Source organism: Micropterus salmoides, unplaced genomic scaffold (genome assembly GCF_014851395.1).
Source record: "Micropterus salmoides isolate LMB-PRFRI ecotype aquatic unplaced genomic scaffold, ASM1485139v1 Ms_hic_scaffold_16, whole genome shotgun sequence".
Lineage (NCBI taxonomy): Eukaryota > Metazoa > Chordata > Actinopteri > Centrarchiformes > Centrarchidae > Micropterus > Micropterus salmoides.
Genome location: NW_024040707.1, coordinates 24,697,396 through 24,723,633, shown reverse-complemented (window position 1 = coordinate 24,723,633; position 26,238 = coordinate 24,697,396). Strand labels below are relative to the sequence as shown.

The 26,238-nt window shown below is 40.0% G+C and overlaps 1 protein-coding gene and 1 long non-coding RNA gene across 3 annotated transcripts; one reads left to right on the top strand and one right to left on the bottom strand.

Moving 5' to 3' along the window:
- Window positions 1–4,364: 4,364 nt before the first annotated feature.
- Window positions 4,365–6,211, bottom strand: LOC119905001. The gene is made up of 2 exons (XR_005444772.1): window positions 5,008–6,211; window positions 4,365–4,881 (listed from the first exon to the last, which is right to left on the bottom strand). It is a non-coding gene; the product is annotated as an uncharacterized LOC119905001 (long non-coding RNA).
- Window positions 6,212–13,867: 7,656 nt separating this feature from the next.
- Window positions 13,868–22,116, top strand: LOC119906018 (tumor necrosis factor receptor superfamily member 14-like). 2 transcript variants are annotated; one of them, XM_038723487.1, is made up of 7 exons: window positions 13,868–13,976; window positions 14,452–14,589; window positions 14,667–14,759; window positions 16,483–16,608; window positions 16,998–17,156; window positions 18,139–18,223; window positions 20,363–22,116. In XM_038723487.1, exons 2-7 carry the CDS (start codon window positions 14,565–14,567, stop codon window positions 20,502–20,504), a joined length of 630 nt encoding a protein of 209 aa, XP_038579415.1. In that variant the 5' UTR covers window positions 13,868–13,976; window positions 14,452–14,564; the 3' UTR covers window positions 20,505–22,116. The 2 variants fall into 2 exon arrangements, with proteins under 2 accessions (XP_038579415.1, XP_038579414.1); XM_038723486.1 differs by having other exon boundaries at window positions 13,958–13,976; window positions 14,417–14,589.
- Window positions 22,117–26,238: the final 4,122 nt, after the last annotated feature.

Sequence of the window (26,238 nt, the reverse complement as noted above, 5' to 3'; positions counted from 1 at the left end):
TTTTGTATTATTGTCTCTTGGGTATTATTGTAAATGTAATGTAAATGCTCCGTACTTGTATAGCGCCTTTCTAGTCTTTTCGACCACTCAAAGCGCTTTTACACTACATCTGCATTCACCAGTCATACACATTCATACACTGAGCCTAAGTGCTCAAACGGAAACTAACATTCACACTCACACACTGGCGGAATAGCCGCCAATTCGGGGTTCAGTATCTTGCCCAGGGACACTTCGACATGCAACCAGGGGGAGCCAGGGATTGAACCGCCAACCTTCCGATTTAACAGCCAACCCGCTCTAACTCCTGAGCCACAGCCGCCCGCCGGGTATTATTGTCTTTACACTTGTTAAAGCACTTTGTAACTTTTTTTGTGTGCTACAAATAAAGATTATTATTATTATTATTATTATTATTATTATTATTATTATTATTATTATCTGCACATGCTCAAAAGTGCTCTTGTCTGTCAAGATCTATATAGTCTATGGTCAAGAGTCTTTTTGGGGGGATTTCCATTGCTAAACTAACGGCTATCGCTACCAGAGAGGCAGCATAATAAACTCCTGTCTGTAGGCCGACTCGACACCTTCCCGGATGAGGCAGATGACCGTTGTGTCGTCAGTAAACAAGAGTTTGACAGATGGGTCTCCTGAGGTGCAGTCGTTGGTGTAGAGGGAGAAGAGCAGTGGGGAGAGCAGACACCCCTGGGGGGCGCCAGTGCTAGTAGCCCGGGTGCTTGATGTGATGTTCCTCAGCCTCACCTGCTGACTCCTCTCAGTCAGGAAGTCTGTGATCCTCTGACAGGTGGAGGCTGGCACAGTGAGCTGGGTGAGTTTGGTGCTGAGGATGTTCGGGATGATGGTGTTGAACGCCAAGCTGAAGTCCACAAACAGGATCCGTGCATATGTCCCTGGAGAATCGAGTTCTTGCAGGATGTGATGCAGACCCAAGTTGACAGCATCATCCACTGACCTGTTAGCCCTGTAGGCAAACTGAAGGGGGTCCAGCAGGGGGCCTGTAATGTCCTTCAGGTGGGCCAACACCAGTCTTTCAAAGGACTTCATGATGGTGTTGGAGTGGGGGAGAGATGTGACTGTGGGCTTTTCAAACCTACAATAAAAGCCATTCAGGAGTCGCTATGAGGTCCAGCTGACCCATCAGGGCAACTGATTTTGCATAATATATAACTAAATTAAATAACCACTATGCTTTTTATGGTGCCTAATATTGTACGGAAAGCTGGCTTTTCAAGATGGCACTGCAGAAGGCGCCTCTGGATTATGCTCTGTATTACTTTTTGTGTTTTTGTTTATTAACGCTGTTTTCAGCCTCGAGGTAACTTGAGAAGAGTAAAGGTGAGGATACGGAGATGCTGTCATTAAATGCTGGGAAAGCCAGAAACTGCTTAATCCCCATGAAAAGTGCTAAATGACCCCAAACACACATAATGAATATGTAAAGATATGCAAATCTGTGGTTTAAAACTTCATGCAGAGCTTAATCTCCAGTTGTGTTACTCAGAAATGAGCTTTTAGAAATCTGTCATATTGCAATAAAGGCTTACAAGAGACCTGAAGTTTCCGTCTGCGTCTCATCTTTGAGTATTGTTTGACGAGTTTCTAAGTGTATGGACTAAAGAAATGTCCCATGGCATGGTCTTCAGAGAGGCCCTGGACAGCCTGAGCTTCGCAGCCCACTCCAGCATTCAGGAGGCCCCCAAACACACATCCTGTTGACAGCAGGAGCTCATGTACAAGCTTCATCTGAGTGTGTTGATCGTATAGAGTGATAACAAGTCTGCAGCATTAAAGCTCTGATTACAAGATGATTAATGCAGCTGACAGATTCAAATAATGTTAGGTTTGAGCACGATGCATGTTAAATCTTACTCCCAAGTGTTGCATTAAACGTCATGTTGACATGTCAGGAGTTGTGTAATGCTTCAGATATGACCAGGAATATTACAGCTTCCAAACAAAGTGCACGTTTATTCTTTTATTTGAAACAGACAGGCTGGTGAACATTGTGGAGCATTTAGCAGCAGAATAATATATAATATAATAAATAAATCATGATAAAAAAAAAAGTCCCCTCCTGGAGTCTGGGAGGGTCAGCTGGATCACCTGACCCGCCTGCTGTCGCCGTGCTGGTGAACGGGGTATCAGGCTCGAAGACGGTGGGGTCCTTCACATCGTCTTCGAAACCCTCGTCCACGTCCTCCTCGAGTGACTCGACGGCAGCGGCCTCGTCCGGAGTGTCAGGGTCCAAGCTTATGGCGATATTATGGCGAGTTGATAGTGCCAGGGATAACCTACCAAAGGAGACCACTGTGTGACAGCTATGTGTGGATAGGCTACTCCATCGCCAGTGCACAACATCCTTTGATAAGCTCGTCGCTGTCAGGCTTGAATTTTTTCACTCAAACTTCTTCTTATTTTTTTATTGGCAGTTGCCAAAATGGCCGAGAGGTGCATTACCGCTACCAACTGGACTGGAGTGTGGAACCAGAGATTATTTTCAATACAAGGGGTACAGGCCTAAACGGTCCAGCCTTTAAGTGTTGCTGTAAAAATACTTGAAAGTACAAAAATAAATTTTACACATACACAAACTTAATTATGTAAGTTATGTCAGCTGAGACGTTTGTACTTAAAAAAACAAAACAACAGTACTACAGCTTTGTTAGTATGATGTCTTAAATCAAACCAAAAAGAAGCGTGAGAAATATCTAGAAATATGTTCAATATATTCCCCTCCCAATCACAAAACATTTACGGTTGTAAAATAAAATCCATCTTTAAATGAGTTTGACCAGTGTGCAATGAACACCTTGCGGCAAAACACTTTTATCTAGTTTTAAACTGTCTCCTATAAAGTAAAATAATCAAATTTCTACAAAAGGATCATCAGGCTACAAAAGGAGGGAACACTGGCCTTCTACAAGGGCGTCACACTTTGTGTTGAAAGGTGTTGGGATCATCAGATCAGGGGCGTGATGAAACACATGGGTCACCACATATACGACAATACACGAGAACAAAACAAGAACATTTTTAACACTATTTTAAAGAAACAAGAAATGCTGAAAGATATGAGCAGGGGGGTCTGAGGGTCCAACCCAAGAAAATTTTGAGCATTAAACACTTAATTTCCTGCATTCTGGAGACATTTTCTGCTCCGATTTATGTTGGAAATGTCTTTATTTATATTAAGAGAAACAAGAAATTCAGCTAGCAGGTGACAATTCATGAATATAAAAGTATAACAGAATATAATTAACTGATCAGCAGCTTGTTTTTTTAGCTTACTTTTTTGGACATTGCACATTTGTTTTTCTTTTATATTTAAATTTCATTGCATGTTTTCTTATTGTGCAAATAAACCTTTATCTAGCATTTTCATTTGTTAGTTAACATTTCTTGGTGGAAGCTATTTTTCGGACCATTTTTAACAAATGCTCTCAAAAAGTGATGGGGATACAATCATCCATTTCAAAATGTTCCCAGTAAATGACACCTATGGCCTTCTCATTGTTACAGAGGAAGTTGGAAGCAAGCAAGAGTTGCTGGCAAAAGAGATTGTGGATGTCGCTGTTTCCCTTGAGGAACACATTATGTACAACCTCAAAAATGTTGCTAATACCTTTGCAATAGCATAGACTATCCAAAATAAGTATATATTTGCTTATACAAAAACTTTTCATCAGTAGCAGCAATTCTTCAGCCAAAGTTCATGGACTCAGAAACTAGATGCTTCAAGGAAAGTGTAGAGACAACTTGGCCAAGTTAATGACAGCTATCACTGTTTCCATTGGACTGCTTTGAACTTGTTTATACACTAAAACTACATCACATTCAATCTCACAAACCAAACAATCTTTAATAGCCTTTCCTTCCAGAAACTTTGTAAGCATTGGACCTGGTGTTTTATTAGGCTGCAAAAACTCAATTAATTGTGGGGTTTACCTATTTAAATATTACAATGAGTGTGTTTTTGAATGTATTTGTTAATAGACTATAGCTATAACTTCAAAAATATAACTAGTAATATTTGGAATTTAATTATTTAATTGACCAGCCTATAGGCCATGGAATGATGCTATATTGTTGCATTATAGATATCAGAGACAACTTGAAGTTCAAGCCTCCCATCCTTCATTTGTTAATTGGGATAATATCTATTTTCCCCATATTTGGTGCTGCCATAAATGTTTTGTTTTCAAATGTTAATCATTTTAAAAAGACAGTGAGACAGTTTAACTGGCAGAGGGGTGGCGCTGCAAATTAAAACATGAGAACCAATCAAAAGCATCAGAAAAGCATCAAACTTTACTAAACTGAATAAGCATGAAACACAGCTCTAATGCTTGAATGATTTATTTTATAAATAACTGTAGGCCTAATACAACCATCGTCACATTGTGGGGAAGTGAAAGCACTATATCTTCTTCAGTGGAACTTTATAGGACAAAATAACAGTGAATCCAAACAATAAGCATAACAGGGTATGCACAGTAGGCTACTCCAGAGTTCCCAGTCGCCACAAGAATAAAAGCATTTAACACAGGCTGTACAAAAAATGACTTGAATTCACTCAATAAAGTTAAAATAATTACACTGACAATGGTGTACTGGTAGCGACGTACTTAGTAACGACGTGTGTATCACACGGTTGTTAGGCGACGTACTTAGTAACGATGTGTGTATCACACGGTTGTTAGGCGACGTACTTAGTAACGATGTGTGTATCATATGGCGGGTGGAAGTGACGACGTGTGTATCACACGGTTGTTAGGCGACGTACTTAGTAACGATGTGTGTATCATATGGCGGGTGGAAGTGACGACGTGTGTATCACACGGTTGTAAGGCGACGTACCTAGTGACGACGTGTGTATCACACGGTTGTAAGGCGACGTACTTAGTGACGACGTGTGTATCACACGGTTGTAAGGCGACGTACTTAGTGACGACGTGTGTATCACACGGTTGTAAGGCGACGTACCTAGTTCAGATGTATTTAGTAGGCGTATATTTATACAGGAATTCTAACATACGCCGCCGTGACGTCGCCGCCGGAAGACGTTGATTCCATGCACTCGCCGCCAAGTCGCCGCCGGTCTCCCGTCTGCAGTCCCAATCACTCCCATTCAAAAATCCACACGGTCTGGCGGCGACGGCAGGGTAGACTGCTCCTTCTCCGTCTCCTGGTAATCCTCGCTCTGACACTATCCACCCGCCATAGATGGATGAGTCAATGCGCAGAGAGCGTACACGTAGGGTCTGTGCGGACGTCTGCGTGCCTCCCGCACCAACCAATCTACTGCGCATGTGTGGAACGTGTCTGCCAAGCTGACTGCAGAAAGTGGTTTAAGTACTCCGCGTCCGTGGGGTCCGCAGTTGTACATGTTGTAGGCAGTTGTACACGAAAGTGTGCCACAATGAATTAGGCAGTTCTGAAGGAAAAGGGGATCCAACCAGGTACTTGTAAGGTGTACCTAATAAAGTGTAGTGTGTATAGTGACTTTCAGCTCTCTCATCTGTCTGGCTGCAGCTTTCCTTTTCTGGTTAACTCTCAGTGCTCTCATAGTGTTGTAGCAGCTTGTGAACATAGTGGAGCATTTTGCAGCTAAAAAGCTAGATATTTCCATCAGGAGCTGGTGGAGACCAAACACAGAGCTATCAGAGAGAGAAAACTGGATTCAAATTCATCAGTTGACACAAACACAACTCCACATGAACCATCATTTTACTCTTTAGCTGCTGGAAGTGGAAATAATAAAAGTTCAAGTTCGCCATAATAACTTAAAAGGTTATCTGTTAGTGTTGTGTTCTCCCAGTTATTGCAGGTTAAAGTCAAAGTACAGAAGTTTTATCAGTTAAATGTACCTAAAGTCTAAAAAGTGAAAGTTCTGGATCTTATTAGATTGTTAAAACTGATGTATCAATGTGTGAGCAATTTTACTGTTGTCACTGATTATGTTTACCATTCCATTGGATCCCAACCTGGGAGTCGGGCCCCGCCAAAGGGTTACAAGATAAATCTGAGAGGCTGTGACATGATGGAAGAGATAACAAGAAAAACAAAGTTTTGGTACATAAATTTGGTGCATTCACGTTTTTGGGTCATTTAATAATCAGTGGCTTGGTTTTTTTTTTTAGCTTAAATTGCGTTTTTTTAGGCACTGCACATTTGTTTCTTCTATATTTTATTTGCATTGCATGTTTTCTTAATGTGAAAATTTTTTGTTATTTAGATGCAAGCTATATTTCAGAACCTTTTTAAAAACAAATTATGCTTAAAAAAATGGTGGCGACAATATCAGCCATTTCAAAAAGTGGTTGGGACTAGGGATGCAACGATTATAGATTTTGTTGGTACAATTATAGTCAGAGAAATAATCACGGTTTCATGATTATCATGATTATTATGCATTAATTAATTTACCAACACTATTAATTACATAAGTAGATTTTTAATATTTAATTACATTACAACAAATATACGTCTATAATATTTAAGTATTATTATTAATATAAGACGATTATTAACTTTTTTATTCACCAGGAGAACTTAATCAAACAATTAAAAATCATAATGTAACACTGTAATTATTAAGACATTAAAGCGACTTAAAAAAGTCTAACACCACTGCCTTTACTACAAAACTCATAAAAAAATATCACAAACGTACCTCTTTGTCATTTCCACATTCTTTCTTTAGCTTCTCAGCTTCTTTCGCTTTTTCAGACATACTTTTTAAAATGTGATTGGTTAGAAGATTTTTCCGTTCTGTTGGAACCGGTGCTGTGGACACTGGTGCTGTGAACTCATAGACAGTGTAATGCATTCTCTGCAGAAAGAGTGGCCGCAGATAAGGATTACCGGATCAGTGAAGATAGTCAGACAAATAGAGCAAGACAAATCTTCCGCATACAAAGTCGAAGCCATGGCTCCTTTGTTTCTCCACATTCTGTCAGTTATTAAGGAATGTAATAAACTGAACTGTTATTGTCATCAACTCTCATCCAAACATATAAGTTTTAGTAAAAATGATAGAAAGAAATTGAGAACTCTCATGCAGTGTAAGTAATAACTGAAATGCAGGTAACTCCGCATTTGTATAGCGCCTTTCTAGACTTTTCGACCACCCAAATCGCTTTTACACTGCCTCGCATTAACCTTTCACACACTGAGCCTAAGTGCTCAAACAGAAACTAACATTCACACACATTCATCCACTGGAACACCTGCCAGGGGCAATTTGGGGTTCTCTACCTCCTGAGCCACAGCCGCCCCAGTATAATTGGTATAGTCCTGGAAGTCTATAAGGTCCTGATGTTAGTGTTACATTTTCTCAACGTAGACAGGAGAAGGCAACAGGATGTAACGTTAAATGTTCAGTGACTGGAGATCTTGAGAGGACTACATTCTTCCATTTGGCCCTTTCAGAAAAGATGATGGGTTCAGCGCAAAAGTTCAACTACTTTGACAGTGGCGTGCGCTCGAGCTCGCCAAGCGATGCAGTGCATGTTGCTCCACCCAGCAACAAACCACCGTGGTGTGGCACAAGCCAATGAAAATAATGAGTTTCATAACGCAGCGGTGCTGTCGTTGCCGTGGGTCTGAAAGCTTACATGCTGCTTTGTTTGTTTACGTTGGACTGAAAGCTGGACTCTCACCATTACGGCATTGGATGTAAGTGACGTTTATATGTAATTACCTACCAACTTGCCACATTATTTAACTCAGTTGTTCTGTATTACCTTTATTTGGATGTGCAAAGCTGGGTGGTAATTCTGCAGGTGCCGCCACAAGTTTGATGTAATTATTCGCTCCTTTAGCAGCAACCTTTTAACAGCAAGTGTTTGAACAGGTGATCAGTCATCTTCAGTAACGCCCTGGTCAGTCAAAGTCTGGTCCCTCTGCCAGAGTTCAGCCAGTTTGCAGTAACCAACAGTTCCTTTCCCGGTGTAGCGGAGCCTTTATGATTAATTAACCGTCTATTTTAAAGCACGGTTAATAGTTTAATCCGGTAATTGCTGCATCCCTAGGGGGAACATGTCCTCAGCGTCCCCAGTGTAAATGACACCTATGGTTGTTACAGTATACAGAGCTAGACTCTCAGCACAGTGGGGGCGGAGCTTCATAGTGGGGCCCACCTGTTACCAAGTCATTTTAACCAAGTTTACATGACCCCAGACTCACTCCAAAAGTCCACTGAGTCTGTGTGTTTCGCTGCTGCCGGAGCAGCCATTCTACTAAATGTTGTGCTCAATCCAGAAGCGCTGCAGTGCGTCCAAGAAGTGTCCCAGCGTCAAGCAGTACAGAGCAGATGAACCGGGCAGAAAGTCAGACACAAAAACTGTACAATCCTGTAAACTTTCAAAACAAAATACCTGGTACAGACTTCCACTTGTATATCAACAACACAGTTAAAACCCCAAAAAAAGTACTTAGTCTACTTAATCATAGACAAAGTACAAAAAGCAAGTACTAATCACCAAATCAACAAAATTTAAACGTGTCGACAAAATCCGATAGGCAAAATGCTCTTATTCTGATATGCTCCCTGTGGTAAATGCTAGATGCACCCCTCGAGGAATGAAAGCGAGCCACAGAGAGCTTTGAAGAATGTAGTAGAAGCACAAAAAGGACATATTAAAGACAAGTCATTAACGTGGGGCAGGCTACTCTCCGCTGCTGAAACACTTCTGAGAGGCTTCCAGTGGACTTTGACACCGTAAATAAACCCTTGCGCAGCCTTGCGCAGGGAAGGGAGTTTTGTTAAAACGTGCTAATTAAGTTAGCCATTTTTAAAAATACAAATATGACTTTATGATTTATGTTTATTAAAACATATTTCCTTAGAATATAGTGTTTTTTTGTTTTTTATGTGGTAATTGTCTTTCTTGTGGTGGTTTACCATTGAAACCATTAGTCAAGGGACTGTTTCATTTGATAAGAGCTCCTGAATTTTTTGGGCCAAATTGGGCCAGATAAGAAAACTTGAACTTTTACCAACATTTTTATTATCAACAAAAATAGACACCAATAAGAATACAAGTTCCACCGGAGTGTGTCAGAGATCGGTGCAAAAAAGAGACCCATTCTGTTACCAGAACAGAGACCCGAGTTGACATGAAAACCATGTAACAACTGACTTTCAACTACTTTTGGATCTACTTTTATAGCTCTGTTTTTGGCATCACATACTCTCTTGGCTCTCTTTTCTGCTCATCTGGAGCTGCGAAAGTCCGAGATTTTAGAATTCTTCAGCATTTTCAGCATTTGGTAGGGAAGTCCCTGACTGCGCTATTCCTCCTCTCTGTGTCCTTTGCATGCCCTCCGCTGATTTTTTCAAAGTTATACGTGCATAATTTGACACACAATTACATTTCTTAAAAAGTTAATAAAAGAATAACATATGTAATGCTGTATCTTTCATTAATGCTTGGTTTCTTGCAGTAATCTTGATGTAGTGCTGGCTGCTCATCATCTATCCGTCGCGTTTTCATAAAGCGTCTGTCGTCTTTTCTGTTCAGCAAAAATTCCTTCAGCAAGTTCACTCAAAGTTCACACAGGCCATACGAAATTTCACTCAAAGCTCACACAGGCTATAAGCATCAGAGGTTGGAAGTTGACAATCCACCCCTTAATCAGTAATTAAACATGTAGTCTTAATATCAGCAGACTAATACATCAACAGTTCCAGTAGTCATAACAACAGTGGATGACAGCAGAACGAAGCATGCACTGTCACAGTGTCTGCAGATTTTGAACACCTGCAGCCTCTTCTGCGGCCATTATCTTCATCAACATCATCATCTTCTTCAACACTCACCGCCTGTCAGGAGGAGATAAGGGTGGGGATGAAAGACAACTTCCTCCATTGAACAGCTCCACAACTGAGGCAATTCATGTTGGCACCTCACATCAAATCCAGTCATCCTCCATAAACGGTAAATCTATCTCTGGTCATGACATACAAGGTCTCCGTCCTCACCCACCAGATCATCTGAAAATGCCTCCACCCACCTGAAAGAACTACTCGCCCTTCTTACACATGGGATCCCCAGGACTAAGCTCAGCACCATGGGTGATCATTCTGTTCTGCGGATCTGGACGCTTAAAACATTTTTTTAGCATAACTTCCATCCTTACCATGCGTACAGGGAGCTGGAGCTTACATCAGGCGAAAGGTGGGGTGCACCAATTAACTTAGCCTGAATGTCTTTGGACAGTGGGAGGAAGTTGGAGCACCTGGAGAGAACCCACGGAGAGAACATGTGAACTCCACACAGAAAGGCTGGGGTAACTGGGATTTGAACCCACAACTTTCTTGCTGTGAGGCAACAGTGCTAACCTCTGCTCCACCGTACCACCATTGTAGCAGAACAGTTTTTTGTTTTTAACTTTCTTTAAAGATGTGGTATTATGCTTTTTGGCTTTTCCCCTCTCCTTTCTTGAGTTATATATATTTTTTTTGTGTGCATGTAACAGGTTTGCAAAGTGCAAAAAGAACTCAGTCCTGCTCTGAGTTTGCCCATTTGTATCAGATGTGAGAAAATGTCATTAGAAGTTGCTGTTGGTATTCTGTGATGTGACAAAGGGAATATCCAGAAGGTTTTTCTTCTGATGTGTTTGTGAATGAAAGGCTTAATGTCCAAATAAAGCTTGGTGTCCATCAGACTGGTGACTCCTCAGATTCTTAACTGGCAGTAAAGGTAGCTCTGGAGAACACTGAACAATGTGCTCAGACTTTCTCGTCTGTTTAGTTTGGCCACACTCCCCTTTATGAAAAATAAACAAAGAAAAAAACTACTGTGTTTGTGTCTACTGGTTCCTTGAGAAAATAGTGCCATATTTAGTTTAGTATACTTTTAAAGACTTTTTTCTTTCTTTCAGATGGCAGCAGGTTTCTATTTGGCCACCTCTTTATGTTTCAGTAGTGAGCTACAGATAGCTACCTGCTTAATAACACTGAGAAAACTAAATATTAACAGATGTTTCAGTTTGATAGCAAAGCTTGCTGTTTAAATGTAAGGTTGTATATCACCAAATTAGTTAACCTGTGTGGGTATCCAGTTCTCATTGTGATTGGTAGGCTTTTGGCCTAGTAATGCCACAATCTAGTTTCACCCCCTCAGGGAAGCTCCACCCTGCCTCTCCAGTAGCGGGCACACACTTGGAGACAAATGCCTCCTTAAAAGTTGATATTCAGCGAGCACTCAGGATGTCTCTTGATGCACTGTGTTGCAGTGTGATCAGGGAACAGGTTAGGATTTTGGATAGTATGCCATCCAACTTTTGTGAACACTTTTTAAATTGTTTTTATTACAGGCATTTTAAGCCACCTGTCACCAAGACCCTGTAGGCTCCATGGCATGTTCTACTGGAGGTCACTGCGGAGCGTGGAGGTTGATATCTTGAGTTGCCTTAAATGTCCGCTCCTTGAATGAGGTGGAGTCAGACCTGGGTGGATGATATATTTTTATGTTACAGGTGGTGTGCCTTCAACTGAGACTATTGTGTTATGTGTGTTTTATGTGTGTGACTTGCTGTGTTTAGGTGGTGGTGCATCAGTATGCGGTGTCAGCGCATCCTGGTGGCCCTCAGGTAACCCCCTGCATGTCTTGATTCTGTAGATGCTGAGGCGTTAACAATTTGCTTTTATTCTTTAGCATCTCTGCAGCATTGGCATTAACATCTTGTTGGTTTAGTATTGAGCTTGTGTAGTTAATAAAACTGCTCAAAACCTGATTTTTAAATATTGATGTTTAATAAATCACCTTTCCAGTTGAAACCAGTGTCGATCTTATAAAGAATATATATTATTTGCTTGTAGTGCTACGCTAACCTTTCTCCTAAGGAGTACAGTAGTCCAAAAATGTTAAAGTACCACAGAATTCATTTATAACAATTTATTATATACATATTTATATTATGTCTGACCTACTTCTCCTTGTGTGCAAAGCTTTTTGATGTGAAAACCAGTGGAGGCTTATGGAAGTGAAGACCACTGGATCTGAACGCTCGACATGGCCTTCAAATGTTCCAGCTTTTTAACCTACTGATTTTGCCACATGCACACACAACCCATGCCACACTTTATGTAAACAAACAGATGTAAACAGTACAAGGTGGATTTTTTGCTCTCAGGAGGAGGCTGTACTGACACAATGACAACCTGTCTCTGGCTAAATCTACATCTGTCCACTGCAAAGGCTCTAACCACAACCTGGAGAAGGAACTAAATGGCTATTGGTATAATATAACATTAACATTATAACATGTATAGTAGGTTTTTGTCTTCACTCACCCACTGTGCTTGTAAATCATTTTAGGGCATATGGGAGTGAAAGAGTTGCACTGCAGAGCCCTGCTTCACTGTACTGTTGTACATAAAAGCCTACTGTGTGTGATATAAATGTGTATTAAAAGACATAAGTTGACATCATCCTTATCCACAAAAACAGTGCCACATTTACAAGGTGTGGTTACCATAAATCATGATGTAAATATCTGAAAGTGACAACGGGGCCCTTTTATTGTGCTGGATGTAGGAGCGGTGTGCTCCTTTGTCCTGACAGTCCAGCATTTATTTGAACAGAGATTGATGGTAGGTGACTGGGGCCAGCCTTGAACTGCATGAACAGGCTGCATTAAAAATATTTAATCTAATTGAGTAACATAATACTTTATATTTCACTGGCAAATTAAATGTCTAAAATTTGTAAAAATAGAAAAGTATACAACTCCACAGATTTGTTTTGGAAGAGTTTTGTTTTGAAACGGAAGGGGCAGCAGTAGATTGTTGAAGCTGAGAGTTTTTAGCAGTTATAGCGCCACAGAAAGAGCAGCTGGGAGGCAGGTGAAGTTCTGCACACCCTTCAGACTCAGTGATCAGCTTCCTCTGGTAGCAGTGCAGCCTTCTCTTTGATATAAACACAAGTCAAAAGGTCAGAACCTTGTTGCCTGTTGGCGCCACAGAAGGGGGCAGAGTGACCTCTGCTGGTTGAGCTCCCACATAGCAAGAAGGCCCATAAATATGCTGTGAAACTACAAAGGCTAACTGCTGTCCTAAACTGCATATGAAATTAGTTCACTTGTCTTAATCTGAAGTTACAGGTCACCAATGGTTTGGCTGTTAAGGAGAACTAAACATTTGTCAGAGTTATTATTATATTAGTTTTTATTTTAAAGTCTTTAAAAGGCTCTGCGTGGGCCGAGCGGTCAAGATAAACGTCATCACGTTTTGTGCACGGTGGCTTCTGGGACAAACCATATATGGAAGTTCATCTTCCTTCTCTTTATTTCGGATAAATATTGTTCGGTAGTCAATGGTGGGACAACAAACATTTTGATCCCGTTTGAATTGTGCCCTGAATTACACATGTGATGTTTGCTCATTTAAAAGGTATAAGACTTTGAAAATACATAATTACAAAGACCACAAACCTACATAGTCTGCATTTAAAAATGAACTTTTGCTGTTTCAAAACTGTCTTAAAAAGGTTGAGAATGCCCAGGCTAAAAAACTGTATAATCGTTTAATATCACTTCAGATGAGCTGAGTCCCTCTGTTTGGTTTGTTTATGTTATTATTTTGTTTTAGTTTATTTTTATTGTTTTGAGTTCTTTCAGTCTAAGTTGTTCTCCCTTGTCATGTGAACAGTATAGAAAATGTCTTTTCAGATGATTTGCAGGAGGTGTGACTCTTAGTTTATAATACAATAAGATTTATTTTGTACATTTTGAGGATGTCATATTTTTCTTTTTTGTCAGACGTCCTTATTGTTTATTGTAATAAGTTCAATAAAAAAAAAAAGAAAAAAAAAAGACCACAAACCCAAAAGTCGCGTATGTGACGTCGTAACTGTCTCTCAATGACTGATGCTAACGTTTCAAAAAACTTACATGAGAGGATGATGTGATAAAAGGACTGAGAGTCGTTGGATTTAACACATCAGGTGAGATATATTTCTGTGTGTTTTACAGCAAACTGCGACTGAAGAACACATTTAAGTAATCCAGCTAATAGCAACCAAGCAACGAACGTTAGCTAGCATTACCGCGCTAACATGTTGGTGACGTATATTGTGCGAGACGAGAGAGAGATACACACAAAAGGACATGTAACTTTACTGTCTTACAACAAAGTGCGACTTTCTTGACTTGCAAAATTACAACAACATATGTGTAATTCAAGGCTCAATTCTAACGGGATAAAAAGATAAGTTATCTCTCGAAATTGACTACCGTACATATTTTTTCCGAAATAAGGTCCCATGAGCCGGAAGCGGAAGTGAGTGACTTAAACTCTCGAAAAGGTTCAAAAAAGAATAACAATAAAATGAACTGCAAAAAACGGGCCGTGTTTAATTGTTTTTCCATTTTTTGATTCTGACAGCAAAAACGGTTATTTGGGTTTTCGTTTTGAAACAGAAAACAGATAAACGGTATTTTCCCGGACCGTGTTGACCAAACGTCCATATGTGAGGAGTTGGGAGCAACAACATATTGAGCAGAACTATAAAAATGCGACAGCGGTTGATATAATGCTGCCAACGTGGGTTGTCTTTGGTAAGTGAAGTCTCCTTGATAAACAACATGGTGCCATGTGACTTAAGCAGTGCACTGAAGACCTGTTTGTTTAACAGGGTGTGTCGCCTGCTTCGTGGTACCAGTGCTGGGCTGTGATCCAAAGGAATACGCGACAAGGGATGGGCAGTGCTGCCCGTTGTGTTTCGAAGGTACAATTCTGTAACATCAGCAAACAGCTAACGTAACTCACTGTTGCAGCCTCCATTTTTCATCAAACGCCAATATTAACACTAACTGATCGGCTGTACATCCCCCTGTTGTTCGACATTTTACAAAGAGTGTAACCAGACTGTACTCACATAAATGTACTTTTGTATGTTATTTCTCAGCTTAATGCGTCATTAAATGAAACAATGAAAAGCGTGGGTGGTAATTGTCTTACAGCAGGAATCATTTCGTTTAGTTTGCATTGTTTCCCGTTTGTTGTTTTATGTTTATTTTGAGAAATGAAAAGCACAAACCATAAAAGAAGGGAAGTTAAGAAATGTCATTCATTAAAACAGCACCTGTGACCAGCAGTATTAACATTTCTACAGATGTAAACTGAAAAAAACAACAACAGTAACACTGCATAAAAATTCACTGACCTTGCTGTTCCATTTCCTCATCTTCCATCAGCGTTTGTCTACAAATGGCATATTTTTTTAGTGTGCACTCACTATAGCCTCACTTGCATCTGACCAAGAACTGAAGAGAAACTAGTTACTGCTGTGACGTATATCTCTTTATCATCTCAGTTACATCACATTGTAATGTTTCCTACTACAAGTGTTTCTGCTGAAAGGAAAGGCTGAAAAAAAGGCTAAAGACTGAATTTATTAAGTTTGATTCACAAAACTGTGTTAGGCGACTTTAGTAATCTGATTTGTTCAACCAGTGAATGCAGCTGAACCATACAACTTTTGATTAAATAAAACCAGTAGATTGATTAATTTTCATGCTTTTAAACACACCGGCAAACCGTGGACACTGAAAGGAGCATTAGACAAGTTTTGATCTTAGGACCTTCATACAGAGAGACGTCAGCAGAGGTAAACACTACACATCTGGACACCACGAGGCACTGTTGCTTATTATATAACAATAATATGCTTATAATATAATGTGAACAGAAATACACAGGTGTATTCTGAAACAGCCCAAATATTCAACACATACAGACTCTTTACACTGACATCGCAGTTTGAAGGATACTGGTGAATAAAGTCTGATACATTGTGTGATTCCAGGTGATAACAGTTGGGTTGAATTTGGTCTCTAATATATTTAATGATCTCAATAATTATAGTAATCTTTATAGATGAAACAATTTTCGAAACCCACGTTACAAAGTGCTTTACACTGGGCAACAACTGCATAACAAGCTGATTATAACAGCAATTTCCAGCAAAGTATCAGTATTTTAGTAAATAGTACCTATATGATTGATTATATAATCATATAGGTATTATGTGATGATTATACAGTATATATTCACATAGCAACTAAATCAAAACAAGTAAACAGAAACTGATCTTTGCAAGTTCACTTTAATCCATATTGGCAAGTTAACTTGACACTTTGTTCAATCTCAAATTAGGATTATTATGAAATTATCCCCCTAACAACCTTCTAACAACCTTCTTAAATCATATATAGATACGAGGTGATTTAGTTTCTTCCTGCATAAATTGAACCAAATGCATCACTGTGTTGACCTGAACTCAGCAGTGAATTCTCAGCTGTCCTCTGGTCTGTGGCTGTTGTCATACACTGACCTAATAAACACCTGAAACATGATAGTTACCTGCATCAGATGCAGTGTCTTATCATCGTTATTTCTCATCTATTTCATATTAATATGATGTTGACGGCGTATTTTGTCTTGAACAGGTACCTTTGTTAGAAAAGACTGCACACAGCAGGTAGGCACAAAGTGTCGCCCCTGTGAGAATGGGACATATATGAACCAACCCAATGGCCTGAATAAGTGTTTCCCCTGCACTTCCTGTAACCCGGGTACGTAGACTCTGACAAACTCAGTAGAAAAGGTTTCATGAAAGGATGTTTGATGAAATGTTAACAATTCAAATGTTACATATAGAGATGCTTTCTGAAAGTAGTTGAGGTTTGGAACCTGTTCCAAATTAGTAATTACCTGGAGTATTTTTAAAGTCACTTCTTGTATTGGTACTTGAATAAACCAGATGAACAGAGTGGAAAATATGGTTTCCACTTACCAGAACACCTGTTGAACCAGCACAAAAGCCTTCAACTGCAGTCTGCCACCTACAGCTGGAGTTTACTTGGTTGCAGTCAGCCAAGAAGAACAACTTCACATTATTTCACATTTATTTAAAACTGTATAAAATGTATAAATATATGTTCTATGTTTGTGTTTGCTTTAGGTCATGGCCTCTTTGTCCAACAGGTGTGCAGAACAACACACAACACCGTTTGTGAGGTTTTACCTGGGTATTTCTGCAAAAGCTTTGCAGATGATACAGGATGTAGTTTGGCAGAGAAACATAAACGCTGTGCAGCTGGTGAGAGGATTAAAGAACCTGGTGAGGAAAAAAAAAAAGTCACATTTAAACACACTCCTGGTTTTGAGTCTTCTTGTTGTAGCGTCGGTTTATCAAAATATTTAAAGTGACAGTTGACTTCCTGTAACTGTTAGTTGTTAAATAAACACCTGCACATTAACAACAACCTACATTCTGTATTTACACAGTGTCCTGCTCAGAGGCACACGATCATTTATACTAACAGAATGCCTTTATATTATTAATTGATATTCTGATTGTTAGTCATTATTGAATAACCCAAAATATGATTATGGTGTCTTCTGAATATGGAAATGATTTCTTAGGCTAAATGTTTCAGGGAAATAAAAATTATGTTACTCAAATTGAAGCCTAAGCTCCGGAATTATCAGCCTCACGTGTCTCAATTTAAACAACAATAAATGATGTAAACAGTGTTTCTTGCTGACAGTCAGACTCTCCGTCTTTGACCTTGTCCCCATAATAAAAGTTAATGGGGAAATAACAGATCGTGAAAAGTAAAGTCTTTATACTAAATGAATAAAGTTAAACCATAAAATGGTTTTGATCATATTCAGGGACAAACACATTTACAGAGATGTTCAGCAACAACAGTATCCAGGTTTCTGAGCCTCAGTTCGACATGTCTTTGAATCCAAATCCAGCAGAATTAGAAGTGGTTTGTAATGATTCTGATTTTGTGAAATTGATCTTTCAATAGACTCTAGACAAAACAAAGTGTTCCTAAAACAAAACATCGGCCTTCGCTAATCATTATGTGTGAAGTACTCAACAACACATCAAAGAGGCTCGTCGACGTCTCGATGACTGATATCGAGAATGGTAAATATCTGAAGCCATCGGCCGACACGACATGCACTCCCAGCATGTTTAGACTGATTTCCTGCACTGAGAAACCTGATAAACACAAGCCCTGATCATAACTGGGATATCTGGCTGATAAATGATGTGTAATTAATCCACTTTGGTATGTTTCTCTAAGGAACCAGCAGAACTGATACGGTGTGTGAACGCTGTCAGCCAGGATACTTTTCACAGGATGGGGTGAACTGCACAGCGTGGACCATGTAAGACATTGTTATGGAATTACTCTAAAAAGTTGGTGTTATCCTGCCCTGTAGCACAATGTACACTCACCGGCCACTTTATTAGCTACACCTGTTCATTTGCATGTTTGCACAAATAGCTGATCAGCCACTCACAAGGCAGCAACTCAAAGTATGTGGGCTTGTAGACGTGGTCAAGACAACTTGCTGAAGTTCAAACAGAAACTAAACTAAGGTATGAATTAAAACAGAATCCGAATGAGGAAGAAAGGGGATTTAAGCGACTTTGACCTCGGCATGGTTGTTGGTGCCAGACGGGCTGGTCTGAGTATTTCAGAAACTGCCGATCTACTGGGACTTTCATGCACAACCATGTCTAGGGTTTACAGAGAATGGTCCGACTGGTTGGAGATGACAGAAAGGCAACAGTAAATCAAATAACCATTTGTTACAACTAAGGTGTGCAGAATACCATCTCTGAATGCACAACACGTCGAACCTTGAAGCAGATGGGCTACAGCAGTAGAAGACCACACCGGGTGCCTCTGCTGTCAGCTAAGAACAGGAAACTGAGGCTACAATTCACACAGGCTCACCAAAACTGGACAAAAGAAGATTGGAAAAACGTTGCCTGGTCTGATGAGTCTTAATTTCACCTGCGACATTAAGATTGGGGCGGCTGTGGCTCACGAGGTAGAGCGGGTTGCCCGTTAATCGGAAGGTTGACGATTCAATCCCCGGCTCCTCCAGGCTGCATGTCAAAGTTTGTCCAAGATACTGAAACCTGAATTTCACCTGCTGAATAAATGTGTGTGAATGTTAGTTTCTGTTTGAGCACTAAGGCTCAGTGTATGAATGTGTGTGAATGGTGAATGCAATGTAATGTAAAAGCGCTTTGAGTGGTTGAAAAGACTAGAAAGGCACTATACAAATACGGAGCATTTACATTTACATTTATAGTATTGTCAGAATTTGGTGTAAACAATATGAAAGCATGGATCCATCCTGCCTTGTATCAACAGTTCAGGCTGGTGGTGGTGGTGGTGTAATGGTGTGGAGGATATTTTCTTGGCACACTTTGGATCCCTTAGTACCAACTAAGCATCGTTTGAACGTGACAGCCTACCTGAGTATTGCTGCTGACCATGTCCATCCCTTTATGACCACAGTGTACCCATCTTCTGATGGCTACTTCCAGCAGGATAATGCACCATGTCACAAAGCTCAAATCATCTCAAACTGGTTTCTTGAACATGACAATGACTTCACTGTACTCCAGTGGCTTCCACAGTCACCAGATCTCAATCCAACAGAGCACCTTTGGGATCATGGATGTGTAGCTGACAAATCTGCAGCAACTGCGTGATGCTGTCATGTCAATATGGACCACAGTCTCTGAGGAAGGTTTCCAACACCTTGTTGAAAGTGTGCCATGAAGAATTAAGGCAAAAGGGAGTCCAACATGGTACTAGCAAGGTGTACCTACTAAAGTGGCCATTGAGTGTATATATTATATATACTAGTGCCGTGCCCGTTCACAGGGCTATGCAGGAATGTGACGTCTCCCTGCGCTTTTTGTTCAAAATGTGCGTCGCACCAACAGCGGTGGTCAGCAATAGGTGGCCTACTGGCCAAATAAAAAAATAAATACATAAATAAAGAAATACTTTAATAGTGGCTGGTACTGAAATAAATCTCAATAAAACAGTTACTCACAGTCACTTCCTCTTAAGTAATCGTTCCTACAAAATGCTTTTATTGAAAGAGTTGAAATGAGAGCTTTTACTAAAGATATTCACAACAGAAAGCCCCCCGCTTGACACACCTCAGAATACAACCCTCAGGAAACGTGATTCCCCTGAGTGAGAAGCCCAGGAATTTCCTCTGCCTGGAGATACTGGGGGAATGAAAATAGGTTGATGGATGTGGATCAGTCGCCAAGAGGCACACATGGATGGAACAAATCCTTCCCATCCACAGGAGATTCAAGACATTTCCAATCTCCCAGTCTTATTTCATTTTAACCAAATGTCACAAACATAAGTAGACAACCTTTTTGAAAGTGTAACTTTTTATATTAATTTGTTTTTATTTAGTGCTCCCTTCACCATGACGACACACAAAGTACTAAAGCTGCCTTTCATTTCTCTTTTTCAACAGTTGTTCAGAAACTCAAGTAAAGTTAAAAGAAGGAAACGCAATCCGCAACGTTGTCTGTGGATCTGCTTCAAGAACTCATTACTCGTATATACCTTTATTATTATTATCATTAACATTTTCTGGGATTGTGATCACAGGTTAGTGCTTGTTTTGCATTCCTAATGTGAGGCGGATGTTTTCAGATTGATCCAGAGAGAAAAACGTGTGTTCAAATGTAGTTTTAGTTTCCTTTTCCTTCCTAAATTAGCTGTAACATCCATACTTTTAATGTTTATAAGTTTTTGCTTTTAAACCCTAATTGACATTGTTTAAATCACTTCTCAACACTTAAAAAAAAGCTTTTTAGTAATACTAGCACACTGTTCTGTTTCCAACATGTCTGTCTCATTGTTTTTGGTTTTCTCTTACAATGTAGGTACGATTGCTGCGAAACTTTCGGTGCAAGCTAATCAAAAGTTCTATAAAGTTTGTTGATACCTCTTTTTATATTCAATATACTGACCAATTAACTTTAAAAGGGCGTGAATCAGAACATAAATGGACCAATGTCAACCACATTGAGCTTATGTCCACATAAGTCAAATTGACCAGTAGGGGACTCACAGAGAGATATAAAAATAAATAAATAAATCTAGTTTTTGAAGCCCTGATGACTGGGAAAATATCACTGACTTTTCCTGGAGCTGCATCAATCAATATTTGATTAAATGTGTGTCAGTGATGTCACTCGTAGTGATGGACCCTCAGCTCCTCTTAGTTGTGACTGATAAACTGACTGTTCACTACCTGCCCAGCACTAAACAGCTGACAGGCACCAGGAGCTGCGGCAGTGAACACAGCGGAACAGCTCAACAGCTAAAGTTGCAGTAAGTTAGCTGCAAAGACCAGTTCACTGTGAAAACAACTTAAATAGCATGTTTCCAAAATGTTCCCACATGCTATTTAAAGACCTTATTTTGAACCTTTTGAACCTTTTCTTTCACAGCTTTTTGATAAATAGAAATGCTTTTTACTCGTTAACATTTGGCAGCTATACTATACCGCAGGGTCTTAAAAAGTATTAAAAGGTAATAGATCAATTTTGCCATTATCTGCTATTATTTGCGATTATCCACTATTTATGAGGTATTACATTTTGTATATTTTTTTTCAATGTGAATTTCCTGTTTTACCAAATAGTTTGCATGCTAAAAGATTGGGTTAATGTATTTATTTATATTGCATAGCCAAAACTACTAGATAGGTAGGTACGACATTGTGATTCTTCTGTGTAACTAAAGGTTCAGGAATCTACCGTGCTAGTATTTCACTCTCATACGCCCCTAAAAATAGATCCGTGCTAAAATAATTTACGAGTGAAAGCGACCATAATCTTCCATCACCCCAAAGTTTGATCTGCTGCAGCAAACTTTCTAAATGTTAAACTCATTGTTTAAAGTTGAAGACCAACCACCCTGTAGAGTATTTTTCTTCCACAAAGATGTAATGAATGAAAACAACCTCTGTCAATATGTGCTGCTTCTAGCTGCCTCCTCCTGAGAGCAACACGCTCCCCTTGTATTATTTTACCTCTGTTTTACTAAAGTTATTGTTATATATATATATATATGTTATACACAGGCCCTTAAAATGTACTGACTTTTACCTCAGGATTCATGTATATACAGCATTCATGCATCAGTAAGAGTACCAATAATGTAATATTGTTTAACACTTGTGGTACAAATAAAGTTCTGTTGCCTTGATTAATTGAACTGGATCTCAAAGGAGTCTAATATCTGTTGAACAGGTGTTTGAGTTGCTGAAGACTAGACTGAAGGTAAAAAGCCCTCAACAGTTGGGAAGTAAAGATGGCTGCAGTACAGGCCTGATGGCATTGCCAGCGAGAGTTAAGGATGTCTACTGATGTCTGTGGGTTGTGCTGCAGGTTCTTGTCTCTGACTGCAGAGCTCTTACAGTTTAATTCGTCCAACACGATTTGGTTCCCTCTTCTCTCTCTTCCCTAAACACATCTTTGTATCAACATGGCGTTCACATTAATGACAGTGATACTGAGAGGTGTCGATGAGGTTCAGGATGGCTCCTTCTCCTATGGCTCAGTATCCTGATGACGTTCATGTCCTTCACTGCTAACAGCTGGAAATGAAAGCTTGGACTCAATCAGTTAAGACTGATTCATGATGAATAACATCAGACCACTTCCTGGCCTCTAGTGGCTGAATTAGTTATTAACTTTCAAATAAGCACCTTTAGAGAATTGTCTTATTTGCTCATTAGTAAATATCCATCCATCCATCGTCAACTGCTTATCCTGTGTACAGGGTCGTGGGGGGCTGGAGCCAATCCCAGCTGACATCGGGCGAAAGGCGGGGTACACCCTGGACAGGTCGCCATACTCCTGTATCAGCAGTAACAGCAAGTCTCATTTACTGCTGTTACATGTACATGACATCTGCAGTAGTTATAAAGACCCTCACCCTACACGACACTTTGACAATGTTCCATCCAAATATGTTTCCTGTTGTTCATAAAGCAACATCATGATGTTATTTTAACAAGCTGTTAAACACACAGAAATGTTTCTGGTTCAGCTGCAACTGACATAAAAACAAGAAAATATGTTTATTAACAATTTGTTGTCTGTTGCAGATCAACTGTAGCTTAAGAATGAACCAGCTAACCTGTAGTTTGCAGGCCGCAGTAGCTGCTGGAGTGATATGTGAGAAAAAACTTTTACATCGTAGATTCTGAGGACTCATTATATATAACTCTGAGAAATAAGCCTTGATTACAGAGATTAGTAATCAAAGGATTTTAACAATAAATGTCTGCTGGCATGTAGGTGAGAGTTTTAACATAGACCAATCAAGGACTAGGGAGACATCTCTGATGCCACATACATTTGCATTCTTTCAATCAGGAGCTGTGAAACAACAGCACGTCTCTGTTGATAAATAAAAAGGAAAAGTTACGTTGTGTTCTCTGGTGGACACACCACAAACAAGAGGACCTCCTCTTCAAGGTCCGATTTCAAACGTACTCTGGTGCGGTTCGCTTGTGGTGTGAAAGCAAACAAACCAACCACAGAATTTTAGCAGAGATGTGATCTGTGCATTATTTCCAAAGCTAAACCACTAATAAATCTATCTGCTGACCGCGAAATGTGTTCAGCAATCTTATAATTGCTATGTTTATGAAAATCATTTGGTAACGTATACTTGTCAGCGTGGGTATTTCCCTGATTATAGTTTTTGCCCGTTGCTTGAACACATTTTGCAAAACTTCGCTCATTGTGCCAAAACTCTACACACAAGTAAACATGACACAACACTGGGAAATATACCATTCACATCTGTGTCAAATTGAAACTCTACTATCAAAACCCAAACGCTATCAAAACTTAACATTCCTTTGTCAAAATGTAACTCTGATGACAAAATGACACATACTTGCATCATATGCATACACTTTCAGATCAGGGGGATCACTCTAGTCTACTTTATATAAAACACTGCAGTCTTTGATTTTCACTGTTTATTCAGAAGGCATATTTTCAGGAGGCACATTTTTCAAACAACCAAAAAAGCAAATAGGCCTACTCAATATTGTACATTGCAGCACTGTACATTGCAGTAACATGAATTCAGATAAAGCAAAAATATATATAATAATACAAAAAAACACTATACTGTAAACACAGAAAATCATGGCAATTGTGCATACTTGGGCTCATGGATCCCGCTGTCTGTTGGGGTCTGGCCACAGGACCTCATCGACATCGCAAGCAACGTCTTCTCCCGCTAGGCACCGGGGAAAATATCCCCTTGCATGTCGAAACCATCCATGGATTGCTGTCACCTGAATGTCGCCGCAGGCCTGTTCCATTGCCTGCAGAAGAGGCATGCGGGCATGTGGTTGGCGGTCATATACACGCCATCTCCAAGCTGAAAAGAATTCCTCTATAGGGTTTAAAAATGGTGAGTAAGGGGGCAAGTATACCACTTCAAATTGATTGTGATTGGTGAACCAGGCCTGGTCTGTTCTGTACAACTATATTATGGAGAGCATCTACAAATGTGAGTATATGTTGGCTATTGTATGGACCTAGTTTTGCATGATGATGCAGAAGCCCTGACATTTCCCCCGCGCTGCACATTTGCCCTTGGGCCAATTACATTATGCCCCCTTCGTCTTGTTTTGCTCAGGTCGATCAACGAAAATGAATTCATGAGGCTGTGCAGCTCCATCCATGACCAAGATTCTCTGTAACAAAAATAAAAAACATATTACTGCACTGCAGTGCTACACATACAGAACCCTCACCCCATCAGCTCTCCGAATGGATCCATGTGGTACTGATATGGTACATATTCAGCCGCTACTGGATTTCACCAATACTGTATTGTAATGTAAAGGACAGTTACACTTACCCGTACATATTCAGCTTGAAGTCCTTTGACCCTGACACTGTTCCTCTCAAATGGGACCCTGTAGAGCTGCTTCATGGTGATGTTGTGTTTTCCCAAGATGCGTCTGATGGTGGTGATGCTCACATGGTTTATGTTGTTGAACACTTGCCTGTCTGCAAGTATTTTCTGTCGTAGCTGGTGGAGACGGATGGCATTGTCTGCCCTCACTAGGTCCACAACGACAAGTTCCTGCTGTTGTGTGAACAGGCGTTGGCGTCCTCCCCCAGAAGGTCTTCTAGTCATTCTAAAGAAATACAACTACAAATTGTCATCGGTTTGCTTCTTTTTCTTACATTACTTTATCTCAATATACTGTAAGTAATCATGCATGGTATGTTTCACAAAAACTACCACTTTGGCTGCAAAAGGAGCATTAGCACCCTGCAATACCCTGTGCACGTGCAATGTGATATACTGTAGTACAGTGCTGTAAATACCATCTGAGTAGAGTAGAAGGTAGAGAGGTAAAGACATACCTGTTTTCTAGTCAGAATGTTCTTATTACAGATGCCACTGTGAAGCGGCTTAGATGTGGGTGGACTCTCTGCCCAGCTTCCCTCATAGTCAGGCCATGGTTGATGACATGGTCCACCAAAGTTGCTCTTATATCATCAGAAATAGGGGTCTGTGCATGGCCTCTTTGACCCTGAACTTCTCCTCCTCCTCTTCTTCCTCCTCTTCCTCTACCTCTGCTTTTTGCTCTCCCTCCATCCATGCTTGCAAAGTTCTTGAAATGGCTAAACTGATGGTTTTTTGTAGCTGCCTGATTGGTGTTCAGTTTTGCAAGTAAGTGCCTTCAGGTGTGGATTTGAGTGGTTGCAATTACCCAATGTGTTTTGTGTTTTGGATACATGTGTTTTCCAAATGGCACCCTGAGATTTCATTTTTGTTTTTTCCTTGTGTCTTATGTATGAAATAGAGTGTAGTATGCAGGACCATGTGTGTTGCATAAAGGACCAAGTGGGTTGCATAAAGGAGTAAGTGTGTTGCAGAACTGCAACTAGAGTGCAAAGCAGCGCTTTTGTTTGAGGTATGGTAACAAAAGCTTCAAGTTGTGTTACTTTAGTCTAAGCATGGGTCTATAGTGTTCAAGCAATGGGCAAAAACTATAATAGGCTAAAATATGTTAAAAAAGGAGAGCAAATAGCACTCCGTTTACCCTGTCAGTTCATTAAGTCCATAAAACATTTGTGACAGCAATACCACAGTAGGCTATATTATAGGCTAATAAGCCCCGAATTATTACTGTACATGTCCTGTTTTTACGTTATTATTCATAGTGGTTGATCCGCGGTCTAACAGTAGGCCTACTAATCATGCTTATAAGAAATTATTACTTTGTGAGCTCTTTGTGATACAGATCAGAAGCATTAAGGTGCTGCATAAACTTCTGTCAGTCACCGGAGT

Excerpts from the sequence above, each read along its gene's own strand:
- LOC119906018 (XM_038723487.1), top strand. The coding sequence starts at position 14,565 with ATGCTGCCAACGTGGGTTGTCTTTG. Across the intron at positions 16,609-16,997 it reads CTGCACTTCCTGTAACCCGG|GTCATGGCCTCTTTGTCCAA; the intron begins GTACGTAGACTC and ends TGTTTGCTTTAG. Across the intron at positions 18,224-20,362 it reads AACTGCACAGCGTGGACCAT|TTGTTCAGAAACTCAAGTAA; the intron begins GTAAGACATTGT and ends CTTTTTCAACAG.